At 40.3% G+C, this 20,705-nt stretch overlaps 1 protein-coding gene and 1 pseudogene across 5 annotated transcripts in view; one reads left to right on the top strand and one right to left on the bottom strand.

Moving 5' to 3' along the window:
* LOC307045328 (zinc finger MIZ domain-containing protein 2-like) overlaps nt 1-20,705 on the bottom strand; it is a 49,572-nt pseudogene that overhangs the window by 19,555 nt on the left and 9,312 nt on the right. Inside the window, exons 7-11 of the transcript XR_013810677.1 lie at nt 20,362-20,512; nt 19,259-19,377; nt 7,458-7,550; nt 5,297-5,486; nt 211-352 (exon numbers count right to left, since the gene is read on the bottom strand). The product of XR_013810677.1 is annotated as a zinc finger MIZ domain-containing protein 2-like (transcript). The remainder of the gene's footprint in view (nt 1-210; nt 353-5,296; nt 5,487-7,457; nt 7,551-19,258; nt 19,378-20,361; nt 20,513-20,705) is intronic.
* LOC307045332 (uncharacterized protein) lies at nt 9,345-19,052 on the top strand. 4 transcript variants are annotated; one of them, XM_079690922.1, is made up of 7 exons: nt 9,345-9,747; nt 10,050-10,153; nt 10,454-10,549; nt 13,527-13,739; nt 13,879-14,958; nt 15,677-15,845; nt 16,047-19,052. In XM_079690922.1, the coding sequence occupies exons 4-7, from the start codon at nt 13,529-13,531 to the stop codon at nt 16,174-16,176; spliced, it is 1,590 nt and encodes a 529-aa protein (XP_079547048.1). In that variant the 5' UTR covers nt 9,345-9,747; nt 10,050-10,153; nt 10,454-10,549; nt 13,527-13,528; the 3' UTR covers nt 16,177-19,052. The 4 variants fall into 4 exon arrangements, with proteins under 4 accessions (XP_079547048.1, XP_079547047.1, XP_079547046.1 ...); XM_079690921.1 differs by having other exon boundaries at nt 13,505-13,739; XM_079690920.1 differs by having other exon boundaries at nt 10,454-13,739; nt 16,047-19,051.

The following is a 20,705-nucleotide window of genomic DNA, read 5'->3' as shown; positions in this document are numbered from 1 at the left end:
GGAGAAGGAGATGCTATGTGTTCCCTTAAAGCTGCAGCTTAGCCGTGTGGAGAGGGAGATGCTATGTGTTCCCCTAAGGGTTCTGTGCTGCTTAGCCCCGATATATTTGATTCCCTGTCTTATGTAATATAATTTGTGGAACCAAATAAAGTGAGTGTGTGCGTGTGCGTGTGCGTGTGTGTGTGTGTGTGTGTGTGTGTGTGTGTTCACCTCATGATGAGAGTCTTGTAGACGGAGTCTCTGAGCTGGAAGACGTGGTTACTGACAGCCAGGTTGTGCTCTAATCTGAAGGGCTCTAGGACCACGCCGTCGCGCACCGGGAAGGTCAGCCGCAGGTCGTCGCTAGGGTTACCTGTAACAGGAAGTCAAAATCAGCTCAGACACATGCACACTTTCTGTAAAACCACCACTCACTCTGAGAGAGGGGCAGCTACCACCCTCGTGGAAGTAGGCCATAATCTCTGTTATTACAGACTACAAGATTTATACATCTATTATAGCGAAGAGATATGAGACATTTATGACTGATTTAATAGATGAAGATCAAACTGGTTTTATTGTGGGCCATCAAACACAAGACAACATTAGGAGGACTGCAAATTATTAACTCAATACAACAACAACAAAACTAGTGATCTTTTGTTAAGTCTAGATGCTGAAAAGGCCTTTGATAGTGTGAACTGGAACTTTCTCTATCTAGTACTAGAGCGGTTTGGATTCAATAAGGACTAAATTAAGTGCATTGAAACTATCTACCAGAATCCCACAGCTAGAATACAGATTAATGGTAGTCTAACACAGCGTTTCTCAAAGTGTGGGGCGCGCCCTACTGGTGGGGGGCAGAGATGTGGTAGGTGGGTTGCGAATGGACGCGATGAACGGGAGATTTTTTTTTTTTTTTAAATAATTTTTTTGGACCTCAGGCCGGAATCAAACCTGGGTCCTCGCGGGCGGTAGTGGACTGTTAAAGCCGGAGACTCGCAACGGCGGTGGACTTTCACAGGGCCGCTGCGCCAGAAAAGTCCCGAATCTCCCTATGGCCAATCCGAGCCTGCTCACACACTCACAACTGAAACCAAAATCATTTACAGACATATGTAAAAATCTCTCTCTCACACACACACACAATTGTGTTGTTGTGTTGTGATCATATTCTAAAGATGTTTGGATTATTGAAAAGTATACAGCTCCCTTTCATCTGAGTGTTGAGAGCTGTATCCATACATTCATGTTGTGCTCAAAGTGCACCAGATTGATGCATTTCACTTCAACATTTAAAACAAAATCTTCCCGGGGATGCATGGCCCCGGTCCCCCCTGGAGGATGTGAGGTCCACCCCCAAATAAAACCGGTTAAAATAATTAGATTGCATGCATTTTATTTTAGTAAACACTGCAAAAATAATGTTAAAATGTGCTAAATATATACATTGAGAAAAAACAAAAAAAAAGGGGAGTGAAAGTAGCTCACGAGTTGTTTTATTTTTTGAAAGTAGCTCTCTTCCTAAAAAAGGTTGGAGACCCCTGCTGTAGAACGATACATTTGATAATGTTAAGCTTGGCCTACCATTTGATTGGAGCGATGAGGAACAGGTGGGGCTTGAAAAGGCCCACCTGTTCAAAGTGGGGAATGACAGAAAAAGTTTGAGAACCACTGGCCTAACAGAAAGAATAGTAGCAATACATTGAACCTCTAGCACAGGCTATACGGCAAAGTGAAGAGCTGCAGGGAATTAGGATTAAAGGACAGGAACACATAGTGAGTCTATTTGCGGATGATACTATAATATATCTCGAAAACCCCAATAGAAGCTTTATCCGGCTGATGAACCTTATACAAATATATGGTGACCATTCAGGATACAAGGTGAATGTTAATAAAACACCGATTTGGGCCTTTAACTATACCCCCACTCAAGGAATGAAGAGCAACTTCCAATTAAAATGGGACTCAAAATCTATAAATTATCTTGGTGTGACGCTAACAAAACAACTGACTCATCTCTATAAAATAATTGATGACAAGATCCACTCCCAGATTGAAAAAGACATTAAGAGATGGACAACCTTGACACTAGACCTAAGCTCCAGAATTGAAGTAATTAAAATGAACATATTCCCTAGACTGCTTAATTTCTTCAAATCACTTCCGATTAAGATTCCCAAAGAAAAGTTTCAAATTTGGGATATGATGATCTCTAGATGTATATGGAATGGTAAGAAACCGCGAATTACATTTTTTACATTATAATTGGCCAAGCAAAAGGGGGGTATGGCACTACCAAAATTGAAAGACTACTATTATGCAGCACAACTAGGTTCAGTAATTAAGACCCCATTTACAAAGGAAGGTTTTTGTTTACGCACCGTATGCGTTTTCAAAAAAGTCTTTCGTTCACACTAGAGATGTTAAGATTCACCGATTCGCATCGGTGCACCGGCATAAACGTTCAAGATGCGAGTGCACCGGTTGAAAGAGTGCACATCGGCTACAATTTGGGTTGAACCGGGTTGAACTCGCGATGCATCGATTGCGTAGCGTCTTTGCATCGGTAAAAAAACGATTCATTCATATAAAATCCCCTCATCTTGTCAACGCTCAGCAGAGACGATCTTTGATATTTGCTTCGCCACTACGGAGAACGAGAGTCTCAGTTATCAACACACACGTAAGTTGAGGAGAAAGAGAAACACAGCGCACCGAAATATACCTACAAATCAAACGTTTGGCAACACTTCGGATTGTTCAAGAAAGACGGTGTAATAGTCATTTATGCTATATAGTTGACCGCAGGTCATGGAGAGTAATAAGGTATCCGTAGACCTTTGTATGAGGTATCTTTATTACTTAACAGGTCTACAGCCATGATACATAGATCCGTCCTAGATGCGGACTTGCATACACACAGTATCACTCCGCAGCCGCACCCCATCAGTAACGTCCTGATGGTATATGTGCGCGGCACTATTACTACAGACGGTCAACTTGAAAAATCACTCGCAAATTGTTAACGATGCCGAGCCGCTTTAAAGTACACAAGTAGTACGAGGAACTTAGCGACGCACATAAAGAGGCGACGTGGGGTCTGCGGCTGAAAAGAGAAACCTGAAAGTGAGACATATGAGTTAAATCACTCAGTGAGATGTTCTGTCAGAGAGAGGTGTTTAGCTTACAGCAGCCTGTGACGGCCAATAATAATTTAAATGTCTTCCTTACTGTAAGCAGTTATGAAATACCTGTTTGTGAAAGGTTATTTGTTTTCTTTATTGTTCAGATAGAAACCACTGCTTTCTGCTCACTGGTGAGTTAGCCTCTGAGTGTTAAGCACATCAGGCTGGCAGCTGTATGGGCATTGCTCTATGGTAGCTGTTATTTGCACATTGTTAATCATGAGCCATGCATCCTTACATTGTTTAACTGTGAGGTGTTATACAATTGTACTCTGGAAAGCTTTTAAAGGTAAAAAAATAAACGGCATGATGGGATGTGCAGTACCAAATATGTAAGGCACTTTTTTGTTAATGTATGATTTGCTGCATATAAGGAATAAAACAAAAATCCTCTGTCGTACCATATTGAAGTATCATTATTTTTGCATCGTGTTGAATCGCATCGTATCGCCCCGAATCGCATAATGTTGAATCAAATCGTATCGAACTGTATCGCAACAGGGGTGAATCGTATCGTATCGCATCGCCTGGTGTTTCAAAGGTATCGTTAATGTATCGTATCGTGGCAACGTATCGAGATGCGCATCGCATCGGCCTCAGTGATGGAGATGCACATCCCTAGTTCACACGCATTCGGCTCAATTAACGTGTCCGTTCACACGAGACCACTGGAAACGCTGTAGTACATATGCCGGGCCTCTAAGTGGCGGTGCTGCCGCCACAAAATACACCAAAAGCAGCGAAGAAGAACCCGGAGCATGGTTGCCCTTCTGTTTATTCTCTGTGGTGGACAGTGTGTGCTCCTGCTGTAAATCTCTCCGGTAGTCCACCAGCCGTTTTGTTACGGCCTCGTGTAAATGAAAGGGCTATACGCAAGACAATCTATGCGGATACAACCCGTATCGTCCTCGTGTAAACGGAGTCTAAGTGGTGCGATAAGGACTATAGTGCAAAGTGGAAAGAAATTGAGATGAAGGTTTCTGGCATCCCAATCCAGTCTCTCTAGTCTTGGTATTGTCGAAAGATTTAAGCCACTACAGGACTCATTGATCCAATAAGTCTCCATACTCTGAATACTCTGGTGTGAACTCGATTGGTACTTAGTGCCCTGAGTAGAGATGTCCCGATCCGATCACGTGATCGGGGATCGGAGCCGATCACGTGATTTTCAAAAGATCGGAATCGGGAGGAAAAAAATCGGGGATCAGGATTTTTTTTCTTCTTTTTTTTTTTTAAATACTTTTTTTTAAATGTTGTATTCAATGTTACAAAACAAAAATGACCATGTTCAAGTCTTAAAGTCATCCTGAGGCCTTAGTTTTGGTTTCAAATTACAGAACATAATGTATGTGTTGCTTCTTTGGGGCTTGTTTTCACAGACCTGGTTGCTTATTTCTCTCAAATCTGGCAACAGAGTGGGCAGGACGCAGTGTCTAATTGTAGCAGTAAGCTAACGAGTACTGAAAGCTTTATTTTGTTTTGATCCAATGCTGCACAACTGAACTGATCCAATGCTGCTGTGAAAGAAAGAAGCTATATCCATGTTGGATAGAATATCCAATTTAAATAAAAAAATAACCTTAAGGGACAACTTGAATGCTTTTTTTCTTTTTTTTCTCTTAATGCATTGCATAAAGATCGGATCGGGAAAAATCGGTATCGAGAAAAATTGTCAAAATCAAATGATCGGAATCGGATCGGGAGCAAAAAAAGGTGATCGGGACATCCCTAGCCCTGGGGTAATAAGTGCCGGGGCACTAAGTGCCGGGAAAAGCACTCCGGTGTGAAAGCGCCTTATACTCTTCCCAAGTTACATGGTGGAGAGGAGGTGGTATGGCTCAGGCTTGGCTGCTCTGCAACACCTGGAAGCCGCTTGACATCTTTCTAGATCCATTAATCTCATCGATATTTACTATCCATCTATATTTTTTGTCATCCTGATTGTCTATGCTGTAATTTCATTACATGTCGATTCTTTACACACTATTTGTATCTGGTCTGACGACTCTGGGAGAGGGAATCTCTACAAAGTTGTTATTCGTGGGGATTTATAAATGTTTCCAGCATTTCTTAAAAGTAAACATTTTAGATTTATGATATGAAAAAATAATGGATTCAGTTATTACCTGTAGGAGGAGGAGGCGGCAGGCCGGCCATGTTGGGTTTGATATCTGGCAGGAAGGAGGAGGGAGGCGGCTTGACATCACTGTTGCCTGGAGACATGTAGGGCGGGGCCATTGAGCTGCTGGGGGTGATGGGAGGGGTCGGGTTCCCAGGAACCGGAGAGGAGGGATAACCAGGCAGGCCTCTACCCGGCTGAGAGAAACAGAGAATGTATTTTAATATAAATGATGGTCACAGACAGAATAGCATCAGTAACCATAGAGTCAACATTTTAACCATTAGCCAAAGTAATGATTGTAAGGGAATAATTCTGTCTTTACTCCTAAGATATTTAACCTTTTCGCCTGTTGACGTTTATAACCAACCCTGACTCTGTTATCTTAGTTTTATGACCGGTCAACTCTCCGTCACAGAGCCTAAGAGTCAGGCAAGTGATTCAGTGTCTCCAGATGTTGGGGATATCTCCAGTGTTCCCAGCTGTTGATTAACTCTCTGTAAACTAGTTAAAAGGTCTATCGAGAGAGAGAGGCTGGGCGGAATTGATGTGGCAACTCTCCGGGCAGTCAGAACCTCTGGCTGCTGTGATTTGTGATGTGAATTTCTCCGGCCGATACTTGTAATAAACACCAGTGTTTGACATCAAAGCTCCAACTCTCCTCGTGTCTCTCTGAGTCCTGACTCTCCATTGCTGCAGACGTTTCCCTTACAATGATCTCCACAGTGAATCAAACAGGCAAGAAGCAGTTCATTTTTAGCTGCATGGCTGCCACGTTGGCAGAACTGAAAGGAGGAAGACAACTTCCCGTTATTCTCTGTCTGTACCAATTAGTTTCCAAGATTCATTTATAACGTTAAAATCTACATTTTGAATTCAAATTTGATGCAGGAAAGATTCAAATGTGGTGTTTGTGTCTAATGTAACTGGGCGATATGGTTGTTATAAGATTCAGTCTTTGAAGCATCAGTCATCAATTGTTAAAAATAATAGATGGAACATTGAGTTTAGTCAATGTATATACTGATGTCAATTTGGCCTCTTGGAACAATTCATCCTCAGAATTGATATAAAACACTGCTGCGATACAACCCAAACTGTCTATGAACAGCGCGATTTCAAAAGTGTTTGTGTGTTTGCCTTGGAGAGAAGAGTTCACTTTGTTCTGACGCAGAGACTGCTGACACACGGAGACTGAATCACCAGAAACACTTCAGACAAGAGATCAGAAATAAAAAATGCACTCTGAATGTTGATTTCTTTCACCGATCCTTATAACATGCGCTACATGGGGCGGAGATCCAGCAGCATGTGAAGATATCTTATATATCAAGAGCTAAACAGCATGTGTTTGAGATTGTATGGAGGCCCTTCATTGATTATGTAAAGGATCTTAATGTATCTAATGTTCAAGAGGATGAATACCGTAATTTTCGGACTATAAGAAAATAGATTTAGGAGGTCCCCTAGTGGCCGTTAGCTGTAAAAATCCATAGATTAGCCGCACCGTTATATAAGCCGCAGGGTCGAAAAATGGGAAAGAAGGCGCGGCTTATAGTCCGAAAATTACGGTAGATGCATTGCCGGTGCAGTTCCCAATACTGTGTAATTGTGTGTCTTTTCTTTACTGCATAATGTTTTCAAAAGACTGCCTTGTATTTTACAGATTAAGAATGTTTGTTATTATTTCTCTTGTTTATGTATTGTTATGTTAAAAATATAAATAAATAATTTTGGCAAAAAAAAATGTATTTATAAATGTAATGTTAAGCTTATTAAGCTTTGCATTTTCTGTATTCAGGTAAGAAAAAAGTATTTATTTATTAAGCGGTGACTCGCACTATTTTTAGAACTCCCCCTGCAGCATATTGGCTTACCCTATTAGAGTATTAGTTTCTAGAGGAAAATGACACACACACACACACACACACACACACACACACACACACACACACACACACACACACACACACACACACACACACACACACACACACACACACACACACACACACACACACACACACACACACACACACACACACACACACACACACACACACACACACACACACACACACACACACACACACACACACACACACACACACACACACACACACACACACACACACACACACACACACACACACACACACACACATTACCCCAGGTGGTTGATTGAAGGAGTTGTACACTCCGCCGGGACCTCCTGTGTTCAGAGCACTCAAACCTCCACCCTGACCATTAAACTGCTCCTGCTACAGAAAAACACAGACCAGAACAACAACACATGTTAATGTTTTTACGCTAACTGTCACTCTGTACGTCCCAAAAAATGTCCCCCTCCTTTGTAGAGGAAACTGAGCATGGAGGTCAAGTGAATGTGTGCATTTGGCTCATTGGCAACAGGCTTTGGTAGTAACAGATTACATTTAATGAGAATACTTAAACAGGACACAAAAAAGGTAACTGTATTCCCTCACAATAAGATAAAAAAAATATGTTATCAGATTACTATTACATTTCTTAAAATGGGAATTACCAGCAGGATTACAGTACGTCAATTAATTTCATCTTCACAAGTCTCCAATGCCAAGTACAAGGAGTTGCTAGAGCCACCAGAGCTAGTCTTCTAGTTTCAGGGTTCTGACACCTTTTCCAAAGTCAAATTCAAGCACTTTAAGCATTTTCAAGGTGCATTTTCAAGCTTTTCAAGCAGCGTACAGCTGTTGTAAATTACATATTTATATGCACATACTTATACTCAAATGATTATTTCCCTACCTCACATTAAATCAGATGTTCTTTATGCTATAAACAACCAAATGTGTGTTTCGTAATAGCATTCTACATGAGGATGAACAATTAAAGAAAAGAAAACTAAGTTTAATATTGTAAAATGAGTGACCCATATCATATATAGTAGACTGGGCATCCCATATAACCTGGCTGAGCCAATATAAAACAATCAGCCAACTAACTTTTCAATAAATTCTTTATTAACATTTTTGAGGTCCTTTTAGGGTGGCAGTAAACATACGGCTCTCCAAGGTTAGGACAAAACCATTGAAACACAAAGCTGATATAAAAAAGCGTGTGCAGAGATCCTCTTTCTGTGTACGAGTTTTGGAGGTTTCCAGGGAATTTTTTTCAGAATATGAAACTTTTATTGCCAAAATCTCCCGATAAATACATGTTTGAAGCTTGTAAAGGGAAGATGACAGCTCTCCCTCGCACTAATGCTTTTACGTAGCGATGCTCCCTCCTCCCTCCCGCTGACATTATGAATGTATGGCGTATAGTAATCATAGATAACACGGCAGGGTCCGTTACAGTTTGTTTTGATCTGATTTCAAATAAACAAAGTCTTGGCTTTCAGAATATTAAACTTGTTTCGGCAAATTCAGATAATAAATACCACTTTGAGGCTTGTAACGGCATAATTACAAGCGGAGAACGGAGTAACTTTACGTCAAAGCAGGCATAACAACAGCCGGTGTTTCTCGTGAGTGTTTTCCCCGGGAAACTAACACAATACACACAAACGCAAAAATACACAAACACACACACACACTCGAGAGCTTCCCCCAGACCAGTAATACAAACGAAAATATGTTTCCTCCGTTAGAAAGCTACACTGTAAAAAAAAGTCAGTGAAATTAACAGGGAAAAGCTGTAAAATCACGACATCAAAAAACTGTAAATAGAGAAACAATGAAGCAGTGTTTAATTGACAGTAATATTTCGTAAAGTACTGAACCAAACAAAACTGTTAAATTCACATTAAGAATATGTTAAAAATAATTATATTTCATTGTATAATTTACAGATTACTGTGGTTTGAACACAGAAAAACTGTAATACATAAAACAATACAATACAGTTAAAATGACAACATGACAGTGTTAAAATCATGTTTTTTTATATTTTTTCATTCTTGAATATACTATAATATACTTACTTCTTATTTCTATTTTTTTAATACATATGTTTATTTTGAAATTGGAAATAACCCAGTACTGAGACGTTTTTGGAAATTAAATGAGAATCCATAAAACAGCTGGCGTTTGGATTCTCGGGCCGCCCGGCTATTTGGAGTGGAATGCAGCCCACGGCAGACAGCCCAAACAGTAATCGAACGCGCCACTAACGGCCCGTCCACACAGCGGTAAATCTACTTTTTGAGTCTTGTATTTTTTTTTAATTGGGACAGCCTCTCGGCGGAAGTGACGCAAGCGGTCAACGAACGCAGCCTCCGAAGGAAACGGCCGCTGAACTGAGACACGCCTACTGAGCAGTAGAGTTTGTTTCTGTTATTTCATTGGACTATTTAATTATCGCGGGATCAGCCACTTTTTGCAGGTTAACGGCTCAGTGCGCGGCCAAGTCTGTCTGCCACGGACCACGGAGCTATGTGCAGGTGCTCATGAGCGGAGGATCACATCTGTAGCACTGGTAAGCTAACCGTTTATTTTCTTCAAACTTCAATTATAACACGGTGTGTTGTCAGGACAATTCTGTTTGTGATTTATTGCATTTTGCAGTCATAGTAGTTATAACGTCTACTGACTGGGAGTTAATTTAAATAGTCTGGTAACGTTATTGAAGTATCATGCTAAAAGCTGAACTCTTTATTTTCGTTCAATTCATACTGTTGTGAAGCGGGGGGTTCGAAGCTACATCTGAGCGGGTTCAAATTTAACGGGCAGTTATATTATTATTATATTGCTAAATATGATTACCTACCATTTTTGCAGGTTAACGGTTACGGCTCAGTGCGCGGCCAAGTCTGTCTCAAGTCTGCCTGCCACGGACCACGGAGCTGTGTGCACATGAGCGGAGGATCACATCTGTAGCACTGGTAAGCTAACCGTTTATTTTCTTCAAACTTCAATTATAACACGGTGTGTTGTCAGGACAATACTAACTTCTGTTTGTGATTGAGTGCATTTTGCAGTCATAGTTATAACGTCTACTGACCGGGAGTTAATTTAAATAATCTGGTAACGTTATTGAAGTATCATGCTAAAAGCTGAACTCTTTATTTTAATTTAATTCATGCTGTTATGAAGCGGGGGGTTTGAAGCTACATCTGAGCGGGTTCAAAGTTAACAGGCAGTCGTGTTAGCTTGCTAAAAATGATTACCTGCCGTATTTGCAGGTTAACGGTTACGCGGCCAAGTCGGCCTCAAGTCTGCCTGCCACGGACCACGTGGAGCTGTGTGCACATGAGCGGAGGATCACATCTGTAGCACTGGTAAGCTAACCGTTGAGGGGTTATGTTCTGCATTGCATAGGAACCCCTAAAAATGATTACCTGCCGTTTTTGCAGCAAAACGCTACAGACTTTGAAGGGTTATGTGCTGCATTCTAGAGTGCATAGGAACGAACCCCAGTGTTTTTTCAAATGTGTTGGCACGAACTGCAAGCGAACATTTTGTACTTACGCATCTTTTAAAGCTCACTTTTATCGGATTCACAATGTGCCTGCAGCCACTGCTAGAGCCATTGTTACAGATTTGAAATGTGCAATTTCGTTATGTGCGCGCCAATTTCAAACAGTGAAAGAACTTATATCCCACTTAAAAGATCATATAGTGGAGGGACGACCTGTGTTATGTCCAGTAACTGGTTGTACAAATACTTTCACTGTGAAATCGTCATTTACTGCTCATATGTCCAGAAAACACAGAGCATGTTCTGTTGATAGCATAAGTGACATGTACAGGGAAGCCATTTCTCCGTGTTCTGCACATGAAGATGCTTCCCAGAGCCCAAATGATGCAACAACAAATGAAAGCACTGATTTGACACAGCATTTCAATGAGACCTATCTTAGGAATGTATGCTTATTCTACTTAAAATTGCAAGGGCAGCTCCTTCTTCCAGCTTCAACAATACAGACCATTGTCGAAGAGATGCAAAATGTGCATGAGTTGGGACAGGATTACATTTTAAGTAAACTACGTTCACTTTTAAAAGATGACATGTCTCTAACTGATGATGCTATTGCTAAAATCTGTGATTGTGTGAAGGATTCCGATCTGTTGTCAGTCTGTCACCAGGGACCACTGAGAACAACATATTCAAGAGCTCAGACATTCAAAAAGATGTTCAAATACATAGAGCCTAAAAAAAGTAACATTAGGAAATGATGAAAATATGAAACAAAGGTTTGCTTACTACATACCTCTGAAACAAACAGTAAGTGGCTTATTAGAATCAGAATTTTGGAAGAATTCAATGTCACAGCAGTCATGTGAAACAGACTCAGATGTTTTTGGTGACATAAGTGATGGACACAACTTTAAGTCCAACCAGTTCTTCATTGAAAATCCAGGATGCCTGAAGCTAATTCTGTACCAGGATGCTTTTGAAATTGTCAACCCCCTTGGCTCTGCTAGGAAAAAACACAAAGTTGTTGCAGTCTATCTTTCTGTGGCAAATCTACCTGCTCATGTGCGCTCTAATACTGATCACATGTCCCTGGTTTTATTGTGTGTGGAGAGAATGACCTAAAACAATTTGGATTTGCTAAGGTGTTCTCAGAGATGTTAGTGGATTTAAAAGATTTGGAGGAAAATGGAATAGTTACAACAGTTGGAGACATGGTCAAAGGGGCTCTGTACTGCATTGCGGGTGATAACTTGGGTTCACACGGTATTGGTGGGTTCACTGAAAACTTTAGTCGTTCAAAGTACTTTTGCAGGTACTGTGAAATCACACAAAGTGAGTTTAAGAGTGATGATCCAAATGTATGTGGGCCACAGCGCACACCCGAAGGTTACGATTCTGCTGTTGCTGATCTAAAAGTTGAAGACAGTCCACACATCAAAAGGCATAAAGGCAAACTCTGTCTTCAATGCTCTGACATCTTTTCATGTTTGCAAGCCAGGTCTCCCACCTTGTTTAGGCCATGACATATTTGAGGGTGTCTTATCCTACGATGTTGCACTATACTTAAAGTATTTTATTAAGAAAAAGAAATGGTTTACATATTCACTTTTGAACCGGCGCATAAAACAGTTCAAGTACAAAGGATCTGATGCTCTCACTAAGCCCTCTGCTGTCAACTCTGACGTATTCAAGCTCTCAGGTCAAGCCATTCAGAACTGGAATTTGTTAAGATTGCTGCCTGTATTAATTGGAGACAAAGTGCAAAATCCAGAAGATGATGTGTGGCAGTTGACTCTCCAGCTTAAAGATATTGTTGATCTGATTTGTGCACAAAAGATTTCGTTGTCACAGGTAGCCTATCTTGACATTACAATCCAATAATATTTGAAAACAAGGAAGTGTTTCTTTCCTGAGAGTCCACTAAAACCAAAGCACCATTTCATGAGACACTATCCGGCACTCATCTTGAAATTTGGCCCCTTGATTAGAGTATGGACAATGCGTTTTGAAAGTAAACACAGCTACTTCAAGAGATGTGCCAGGCATTTGAAAAACTTTAAAAACATCTGCCTAACTTTATCCGAAAGACATCGGATGTTTCAAGCATATCTTTCAGCTGGGCCAGGATGCAGTCAACTTCTGCAAGTCAAAGACAGTTGTAATTTTTACTCCAGTCTTTACAGTGATTCAATCAAACATGCAGTGAGAGAGTTTGGCTTTTCAGAAAACAATACTAGTGTTTCCACAGACATACAGTATAAAGGTACATCATATAAAAAAGGGCTTTTCCTTGTGTCCAAAAATGACGAGTCCATGGAGTTCGGAGAACTGCTCATTATTTTAATTCAAAATGATTCAGCTGTGTATTTTGTGATGGATATACATAAAACTGACTATCATTCTGAATACCACCTGTACTCTGTGACAAAACAGAATGCAAGGTTGCAATGTGTTAACATTAACGACTTGGTAGATTTTTATCCGTTACCATCATACATTGTTAACGGGCACCAAGTCATCCCGCTGAAACACAGTGTGTTGTCAAAATAAACACGATATTGGCTACTGTGGTGTTGAAACTATTCTAACAATGCACATGTATGCTTAGGGAAAATGATAAAATACTATTTGAAAAATATTAAAGTGACAGCAGTTTTTGTTCTGCAATGTACAGAAATAAAAAGTATACATCCTCAATCACACCCTATACTCAAATTAGAGGTTCCTCTTATCTGTATATAATGTATGTACAGTATTACTTGACTAAATGTCTAATTATCTTTGTCTTTCATTTGTAATTTTGAAAACCGAAAAGTGTCGTTCTTCCATGATTCCAGAGATGACAGACATGGAGCAAACATTTATATGCAGTGCCATCACTGAGGTCTTGCCTGACCTTCCAGAGATGAAAAAAGATATTCTGGAAGAGACTTTACAATCCCTTGGGGTGGAGACCTATGAGGATTTCCAGTTTGTTAAGGAAGCAGATTTGCTGTCAGCTTTGAGGCCAATTCAAGCCAGAAAAGTCCTTGCTGCTTGGAAGCTGAGATGTATGTATACTTGTGACTATTTTAGTACAGGATGCAACCAGTGCCCAAAGTGGCCTGCATAAAAGATACATCAGAAATATAGAAACATTAAAACTGTGTTCCTCATAACTCTTTTTGTTAATATGTGTGTGTTTTGCAGGCCAGACTCCTGAATCCAGCAGCTCATCTGTTGGTGGCTCAGGCCCAGGACCTTCTGCATCCTTGATGTCCTATTCACCCAGAAGTTCATCCTCAACCTCTTCCGACAGCTGCAAAAGGCCTGATATAGACTGGATGGATAGCTTTGTGATACCGTGGGATAAGTTCCCAGAGGAACTGATGCAGACACTGGACAGAGGAAAACGACCTAGTCCACAAATGAGAAGAGAGATGGTACGGATTCTGGTGTGTGAAATGAAGCGAAAAAGTACTTGCTTAAGTAAAAGACACACTATTGAAGTTGCAAAAAAGATAGTGGCAAAGTATCCTACGTCTCTTCAAGACATAATAGAGGGAGACGTGATCGGGCCAGGGTATCACTCTCTGGTCAAGCAATTGCAAAATAGGATAGAGAATGTGAAGCGATCCACGACCCCAAAAATAAGAAAACGAAAGAATGGCACCGACGAGTCAGACACAGATGAAGTCCCTCCAGAACAGAGAGCAGCAATCCAGGACACTTATGGGTGCATTAAATGGGATTTAAAATTCCTGCCCCTTGGAGAGACCGAAGAGAGCCAGCAGGAGAAAAAGGAAAAACTGAGGGTGATGTCTAAGCAAACTGATGTAAATCCAGAGGAGGTCCAACTTCTAATGAAGTCAACGTTCTACACGCAGCGTAAACAAGTCAACCAGGGGACAAATATAAAATCCCTCCTGCAAGAGTGGCCGTTTTGGTTCGACGACCTTGGCATGGCAGTCCACTTCAAGGAACTCACAGGAAGTGAGCTTCAAGAAACTTTCACACGGAATTTGGATCTGAAGGGGAAACGACTCCTGAACTACATGAATACGGTTGCTGTGTACAAGAGCAAAAGGTTGCTACAGGCTTTAACCAAGTTCAAAGTGATGAGAGGAGAGCTAAGTGGTTGTTCTGAAGACGTCAAAGACATGGTGCTGCTTCTACTGTCCTACTTTGATGAGAAGGAAGACACGATGTTCTGTTATGTGGAGGACACATGCCTGGCAGGGGAAGTACAGATGGACCAAGTTCAGTTGACTCCCACCATTGTTGTGTGTGGTAAGTAAAAACGTTCACTACTTTTTTTCTGTTCTTTCTGCTACTTCTTTCTCTCTTTTCTGTCTAATTTGAGACGTTTATGTTGCACAATGTTTTTTGTTACTGTAAGCTCGTAAAGGGCTAGTTTGGATGCTTATGGATACTTATCCATAGTCAGTGTATTACTTGCATGTCTTTGGAGGAACAGGCAGGAGTACGGGTACGTATGTAAAGCTGTGGATGGGTGCAGCAGCGAAACGTATTTTAGCCACCTAAAAATTCAGTTTACATGTACGCTATATTTAGAATATTGTCACAAATGTACCCTGCTGCTTCAGTCCCTATCAGAAACAGACTGTATAGCTGTCTGACAGCAAGGTAGAGCTTTGGAAATATTCTTTAATATAGCATACACTAAGAGTAATATTGTTTTAGTTTTTTTGGTGGCTTAACTATGTCCACAGCAGTGCATTGCTTAGCTGTCTGCTGTCTCCTCTCTGTTTCTCCAAACTGTAGCTCCTACAACCCCCCTTCAAACAATATGAACTATCCCCTAAACTATCCCCTTTATCTCCCCTTAACCTGCAAATACACATACATACATTTTTGTATTGATGTTGAGAGCAATTTAACAGACCTTAAAATGTAATAACATATGTGCTAAAATTGTTTTGTGAAATGTTTCAGGAAGAAAGTCTTGTTTTAATTTAGTTTGAATTGTGTTTTTCTTCTTTTTTAGGACGATCATGCTATTCTTCAAAGCGATACATGCTGAGTGTGGATCGAAACATAGTACAGGACAACATCCCCTCCTTGGTTTCTGCCCTGTCCATGATGTTTGGGAGCTATTATTGCTTCAACATCGCCTACCCGTCAGAGCTGGCATTCACCCTGGAGTTTGTCCAGAGGTATGTGTTTTTTGGGATGGGTTTTATCCAATAATTTATTTTATTAAACTGCAACAAATCTAAAGCAGCTGCTTCAGTGAATTGGGGGTTAAGATAATTGTCATTTTGGCTTCAAAATAATAAGATTGATGTGAATTTTTTTGTTGTTAGGCAAGCTATTTCATTATTAATTCTGTTGTTTGTTTGTTTTTCTATTTTAAGGTGTTTTTTCTCCATCAACCCAGAGAAGGGCACCAAAGTGGAGAAGACACGCGCATCCCGTCTTCAGGTGAACCCGAGAGTCCTCACCTTGATACAGGAACTTTCGGACCATGAGTGGCGTGATGTCTGAATATGGACAGTAAGATCAATGGCATGTGGCGATGTGCCCAAGTTACAGTTTGTTTGATTGTTTAAATCGTAGTTAAAATTTGAAGTGCCTTTTTTTCTAATTAAATTGTTCTTTTAACTAATTTAAAAAAATGCAATATGTAACTCTCAAAATGTCAAACTATTATTTTAAGGTCATTGTAGCCACTCTTGGGGTTTGCCGTTACAAAGTGAAGTTGCTTAAACAATCTTCGGTTGGTTTATGTGGATGTAAAAGCTCAGGACATCACTGTTGAGTGTAAAAATGTTGACGTGTTACACTCCACTGGGTGGTTTTGTTTTGTTTTTTGTTTTATAAACATTATTTCCCATAAATCATTTGTAAGTAACCTCTCAACTTTGTTCAGCTTGAAGTTTGTTTATTGTGCAGCCTTAGTTTGTATGTTTTACCAATATGTATGTTGAGAAATGACAGATGTTTTTGATCACTGCTATTATATATATATATATATATATATAATAAATTCTTGGAAAGGCAAGTTCTTGTTGGAATTTTTTCAATTTTTAATACAGTGGCTCTTGAGGTTTATCTAGCTTTGCATTTTTTATTTTAAATGCTTAATCTGTGTACCCTGGATTACATTCTTCACATTTCTGGTAATAGTCAAACATATATATACGAAGGCAGTGTAGTTTAAATGAAATCTTTCAATCTGACTAATGTATAGGAAAAACTTTTTTTTTCCACTGAGCAATAATCCTTACAGGCGCTTTTATACTATATATTTGAGATTGTTATTCATAAAACAGTTTTTGCTGCATTTTAATTGTAATAAATACATTTTACAGAAAATTAAAATTGCAGTAGTTAGAGGTTGCTTTCACCGTAAAACTCGTCATTACTACGGCAAAATACACTAAATTATACACAACTTTTGATTACAATTTGCGGGAAAATTCTGTTAAATTACAGCATTACACTGATGCTTTTACAGTTAAACAGTGTTATTTGTTTGGTATTTTTCTTTAAAATTGAATGGGATTCAATGTACAATAGACAACAACTGCATGTAAATCTTACTGAAATAATCAGTTTAATAGCAACGTGATCATGCTAATTCAGCAGAAAAGGGCTGTTGAAATTACAGATTTAAAATGTAAATTACAACTGTTTTAAACTGTAAAATATACACGTTGTTCTGTAAAGTTGTTTACAGTTTACCATATTTTTTACATCATTATTCTGGCAACAAAGCTGCCAGGTTTTTACCGTAAAAACAACGGGGGTTTTTTTACAGTGTAGGAATATCCTCTTTCCAACAGTGTATAACTCAAAATGTGTCTTCGGGTCAATGTGACTGATTTCGATGGAGCAAGTTTAGGCACGAAAAATACTACCAGTAGAAATACATTGCTTTTATGTGCTTCATCCTCCGAAAAACACAGGATGGCGACTGTCGCACATACTGACATAGGTACGCTCCTTTTTATTATTGTCACCTGCATAAGCAATTATCCCACATCGAGTTCGCTAAGGTTACTAGCTTAAACAAACGTAACATGCAAAGTTAGCCTAATCCAAAATGCTCTACTACGGTTTACCTTTCATATGGCTCGTCAGCGCAGACTCTCCCATCGCGAATAATTGAAATTCTTTGTGGCAAACTGTGCAGAAGGCGAATCGTTGGGTTGATCCTCGTTTTAGCCACAGCTTGTATTTCTTTTCGGATAGCCAACGATCGTTAAAACAGCAACCTCCTGGCATACTGTCATTCTCTCATTAGAATGCCCAGGTCACACAAAATAAAACACTTGCAGGTCGCGCGCATAGCGCGGGAAGGCCGGAGCGGAGCTGTTTTATGTAGAAGCGAAGCAACTAAGCTCGCTCCGACTTCTTTATTTTCTTAATCTAAAAAGCGAACTATTCAGTCAGACAGCAATTTATTGTAAAAGTAAATGTTTTATTTACAATTTCAAGCACTTTATCTCAAATCCAAGCACCATTCCCAAAATTCAAGCACTTTTCAAGTCATGAAAACACCTCGTAAAAATTCAAGCATTTTCAAGGATTTCAAGCACCCGTACGAACCCTGTAGTTTGTTGTCGTGGCCTCGATTTAAAAGAATGGTCTTTCTGGGTAGAAATTGGATTAAGTAGAAGTGCTGCCTGAATTAGCCTTTTGGTTTTTCATATAGCCTACTTTCCTTGAAATATATTTTCTTTTTTATATTCAGTGTTTTCCTATATTCAACCCAAACCGATCAGATAGCTTGATTTGACTTGTCAGTTTTATAAATATATTTAAATTTCTTCCGTTACGAAACAAACTTACAAAGCATAAAATGGAAACATTTAAGATTAACTTCGACCTCCGGAGGGGTCTTACTATAGTATGTAGGAGTGGATTGAGCAGTGCCTATCTCCAGAAAAAAAAGCACCTAAACTACGACATGCAGAGCTACGTGAAGAGCAGGTAGACCAACTGGAAAAGTACCACCATTGAAAAGCTTTCTGATGAGGGTCTTGAAACAAAGCAGAGAAATTATGACCGTTAGTGGCCACAGGTACGAAAGCTCTCTCCAGAGCTACTGGAAGCCCAATCTCGGGGAAAGTCTCGAGAAAGTGGAGCAATATCCTCGCCACGCCAAGCAACAGCCTCGAACAACCTCAACCCATACAAGTGACCAAGTAAGCCATGCTACTGATGCTGGACAGTTTTTCAGTGGGTGCACAATAAACAGCAACATACACATTAACGCGCGTCGGGCCGAACCACGCCCCTTAGCTGTGATATAATGAGCATATACCACGGCCTGTTGTGAGCTATTGCTTATATAACACACACACACACACACACACACACACACACACACACACACACACACACACACACACACACACACACACACACACACACACACACACACACACACACACACACACACACACACACACACACACACACACACACACACACACACACACACACACACACACACACACACACACACACACACACACACACACACACACACACACACACACACACACACACACACACACACACACACACACACACACACACACACACACACACACCTCACCTTGTAGTACTGTGAGTTTGGGGGTCCAGAGGGGGGGTACTGTGGGAGGGGCATTTTATGGGTCTGATATGAAGGGGAGGAGCTGGATCGCTGAGGGCCAGGGCCTGGACCACCAAGACCTTCAGGTAAATAGAAAGAAAAGATCAGAAAACACAAAACAACTTTAAATTCATGGAGCTGGGAAAAGGGTTTCTCATCTTTAAGCCAAATTAGAATAAGATTTGACTCCGAGAAGCAAAAATTAAACTACTTCTTCCGCAGTTGCAATTTTTTTAGATGTATAAATGTTTGATTAAAACATTTTTGTTTTCTTCCACTCCACCCCTTCCTACTCAAATTGCCCTTTTTGGTTTTTGAATAGAGATAATATGTAGTACTTTTATAAGAACCACCTCAACATAGACGTTGTTTTGTTTTGTTGCTGAAGAACTGATTCAGTGTCCCGTTTAAACGGAAGTAACGAGCACCATCGCAACACCGACTAGCTGATCACCCGCCTATACTGATGAGGAACTATCTGCGGGTCAGAGTTTCCGTTAGCCGGTAATTACCGGACTTTGACCGGTAAAATATGCTGAAGACCGGCAAATCTAAAACTCATTTCCCTTTAGCGCAATACCGCTTCAGTTGCGCCACTTATGTGACATATAAGAAGAGTATGTGACAGACAAGAATAGTCAATTCTAATGTCTAACATTTAATGTGGGGAAAGAGATATCCTGTATGGGTTGATTGTGCGTTGATCTGTTGGTAATGCCTCTGGGTTCTGGTGGGCATGTGGGCAACAAATGCATAATGCTGCGCTATACTTTGCGGCCTCACCCGGTTGCATAGCGACGCTTATTGTTTAGGTGTCTTTTAATAAGCAGGTAGTCCCATCATTAGCTAGAACTAGCTAGATCTGATCGATATGGACATAAACGTGAGTGAAGTCTAATCTGACGGGAGAGAGAGATCAGCTGCTGCTGACGAGTCGAAACTCAGCTCTGCATGATCACATGCAGCGGTGAGCGGACAAAACACACACTTCAGGATAGAATATCATATATATAGTGGAAAAATAACAAAACACGGCGGAAGCTTTGCTCCTTCTCACATCATACCTGGATGGTACTGCATATTTTGGCCTGAGTATGGACCGGGTCCCGCATGAGCGCCTCCACCTGAACCTGGAATGGAACCACCGCCACCCCCAGGACCGGACATCACGTTCACATTGGGACCAACATACTGCTGAGACATTCCTGGGAATGACTGAGGAAGAAGCAGTGGAACAAGAAGGAGGTATGTATGAAATGTTTTTTGATTTTGTACAATAATGTTGATGGAAAAAAAAAAGATTGTGTAAGTCATTCGAATTTGTAAGTATCTCATAATAATGAGTTATTAGGTGATCTGATAACTTAGCCCTGTGTGATTTCCAGCTGGTTGGACATTGACATTCTGT

Source organism: Notothenia rossii (genome assembly GCF_949606895.1).
Source record: "Notothenia rossii genome assembly, chromosome: 6".
NCBI lineage: Eukaryota > Metazoa > Chordata > Actinopteri > Perciformes > Nototheniidae > Notothenia > Notothenia rossii.
The sequence above is the reverse complement of the archived record's forward strand: the minus strand, read 5'-3'. Positions and strand labels throughout refer to the sequence as shown.

Coding starts and splice junctions, on each gene's coding strand:
- LOC307045332 (XM_079690920.1), top strand. CDS start 13,457: ATGTCTAATTATCTTTGTCTTTCATTTGTAATTTTGAAAACCGAAAAG. Junction 13,740..13,878: donor TGCTGCTTGGAAGCTGAGAT/GTATGTATACTT, acceptor TGTGTTTTGCAG/GCCAGACTCCTGAATCCAGC. Junction 15,846..16,046: donor ACCCTGGAGTTTGTCCAGAG/GTATGTGTTTTT, acceptor TTCTATTTTAAG/GTGTTTTTTCTCCATCAACC.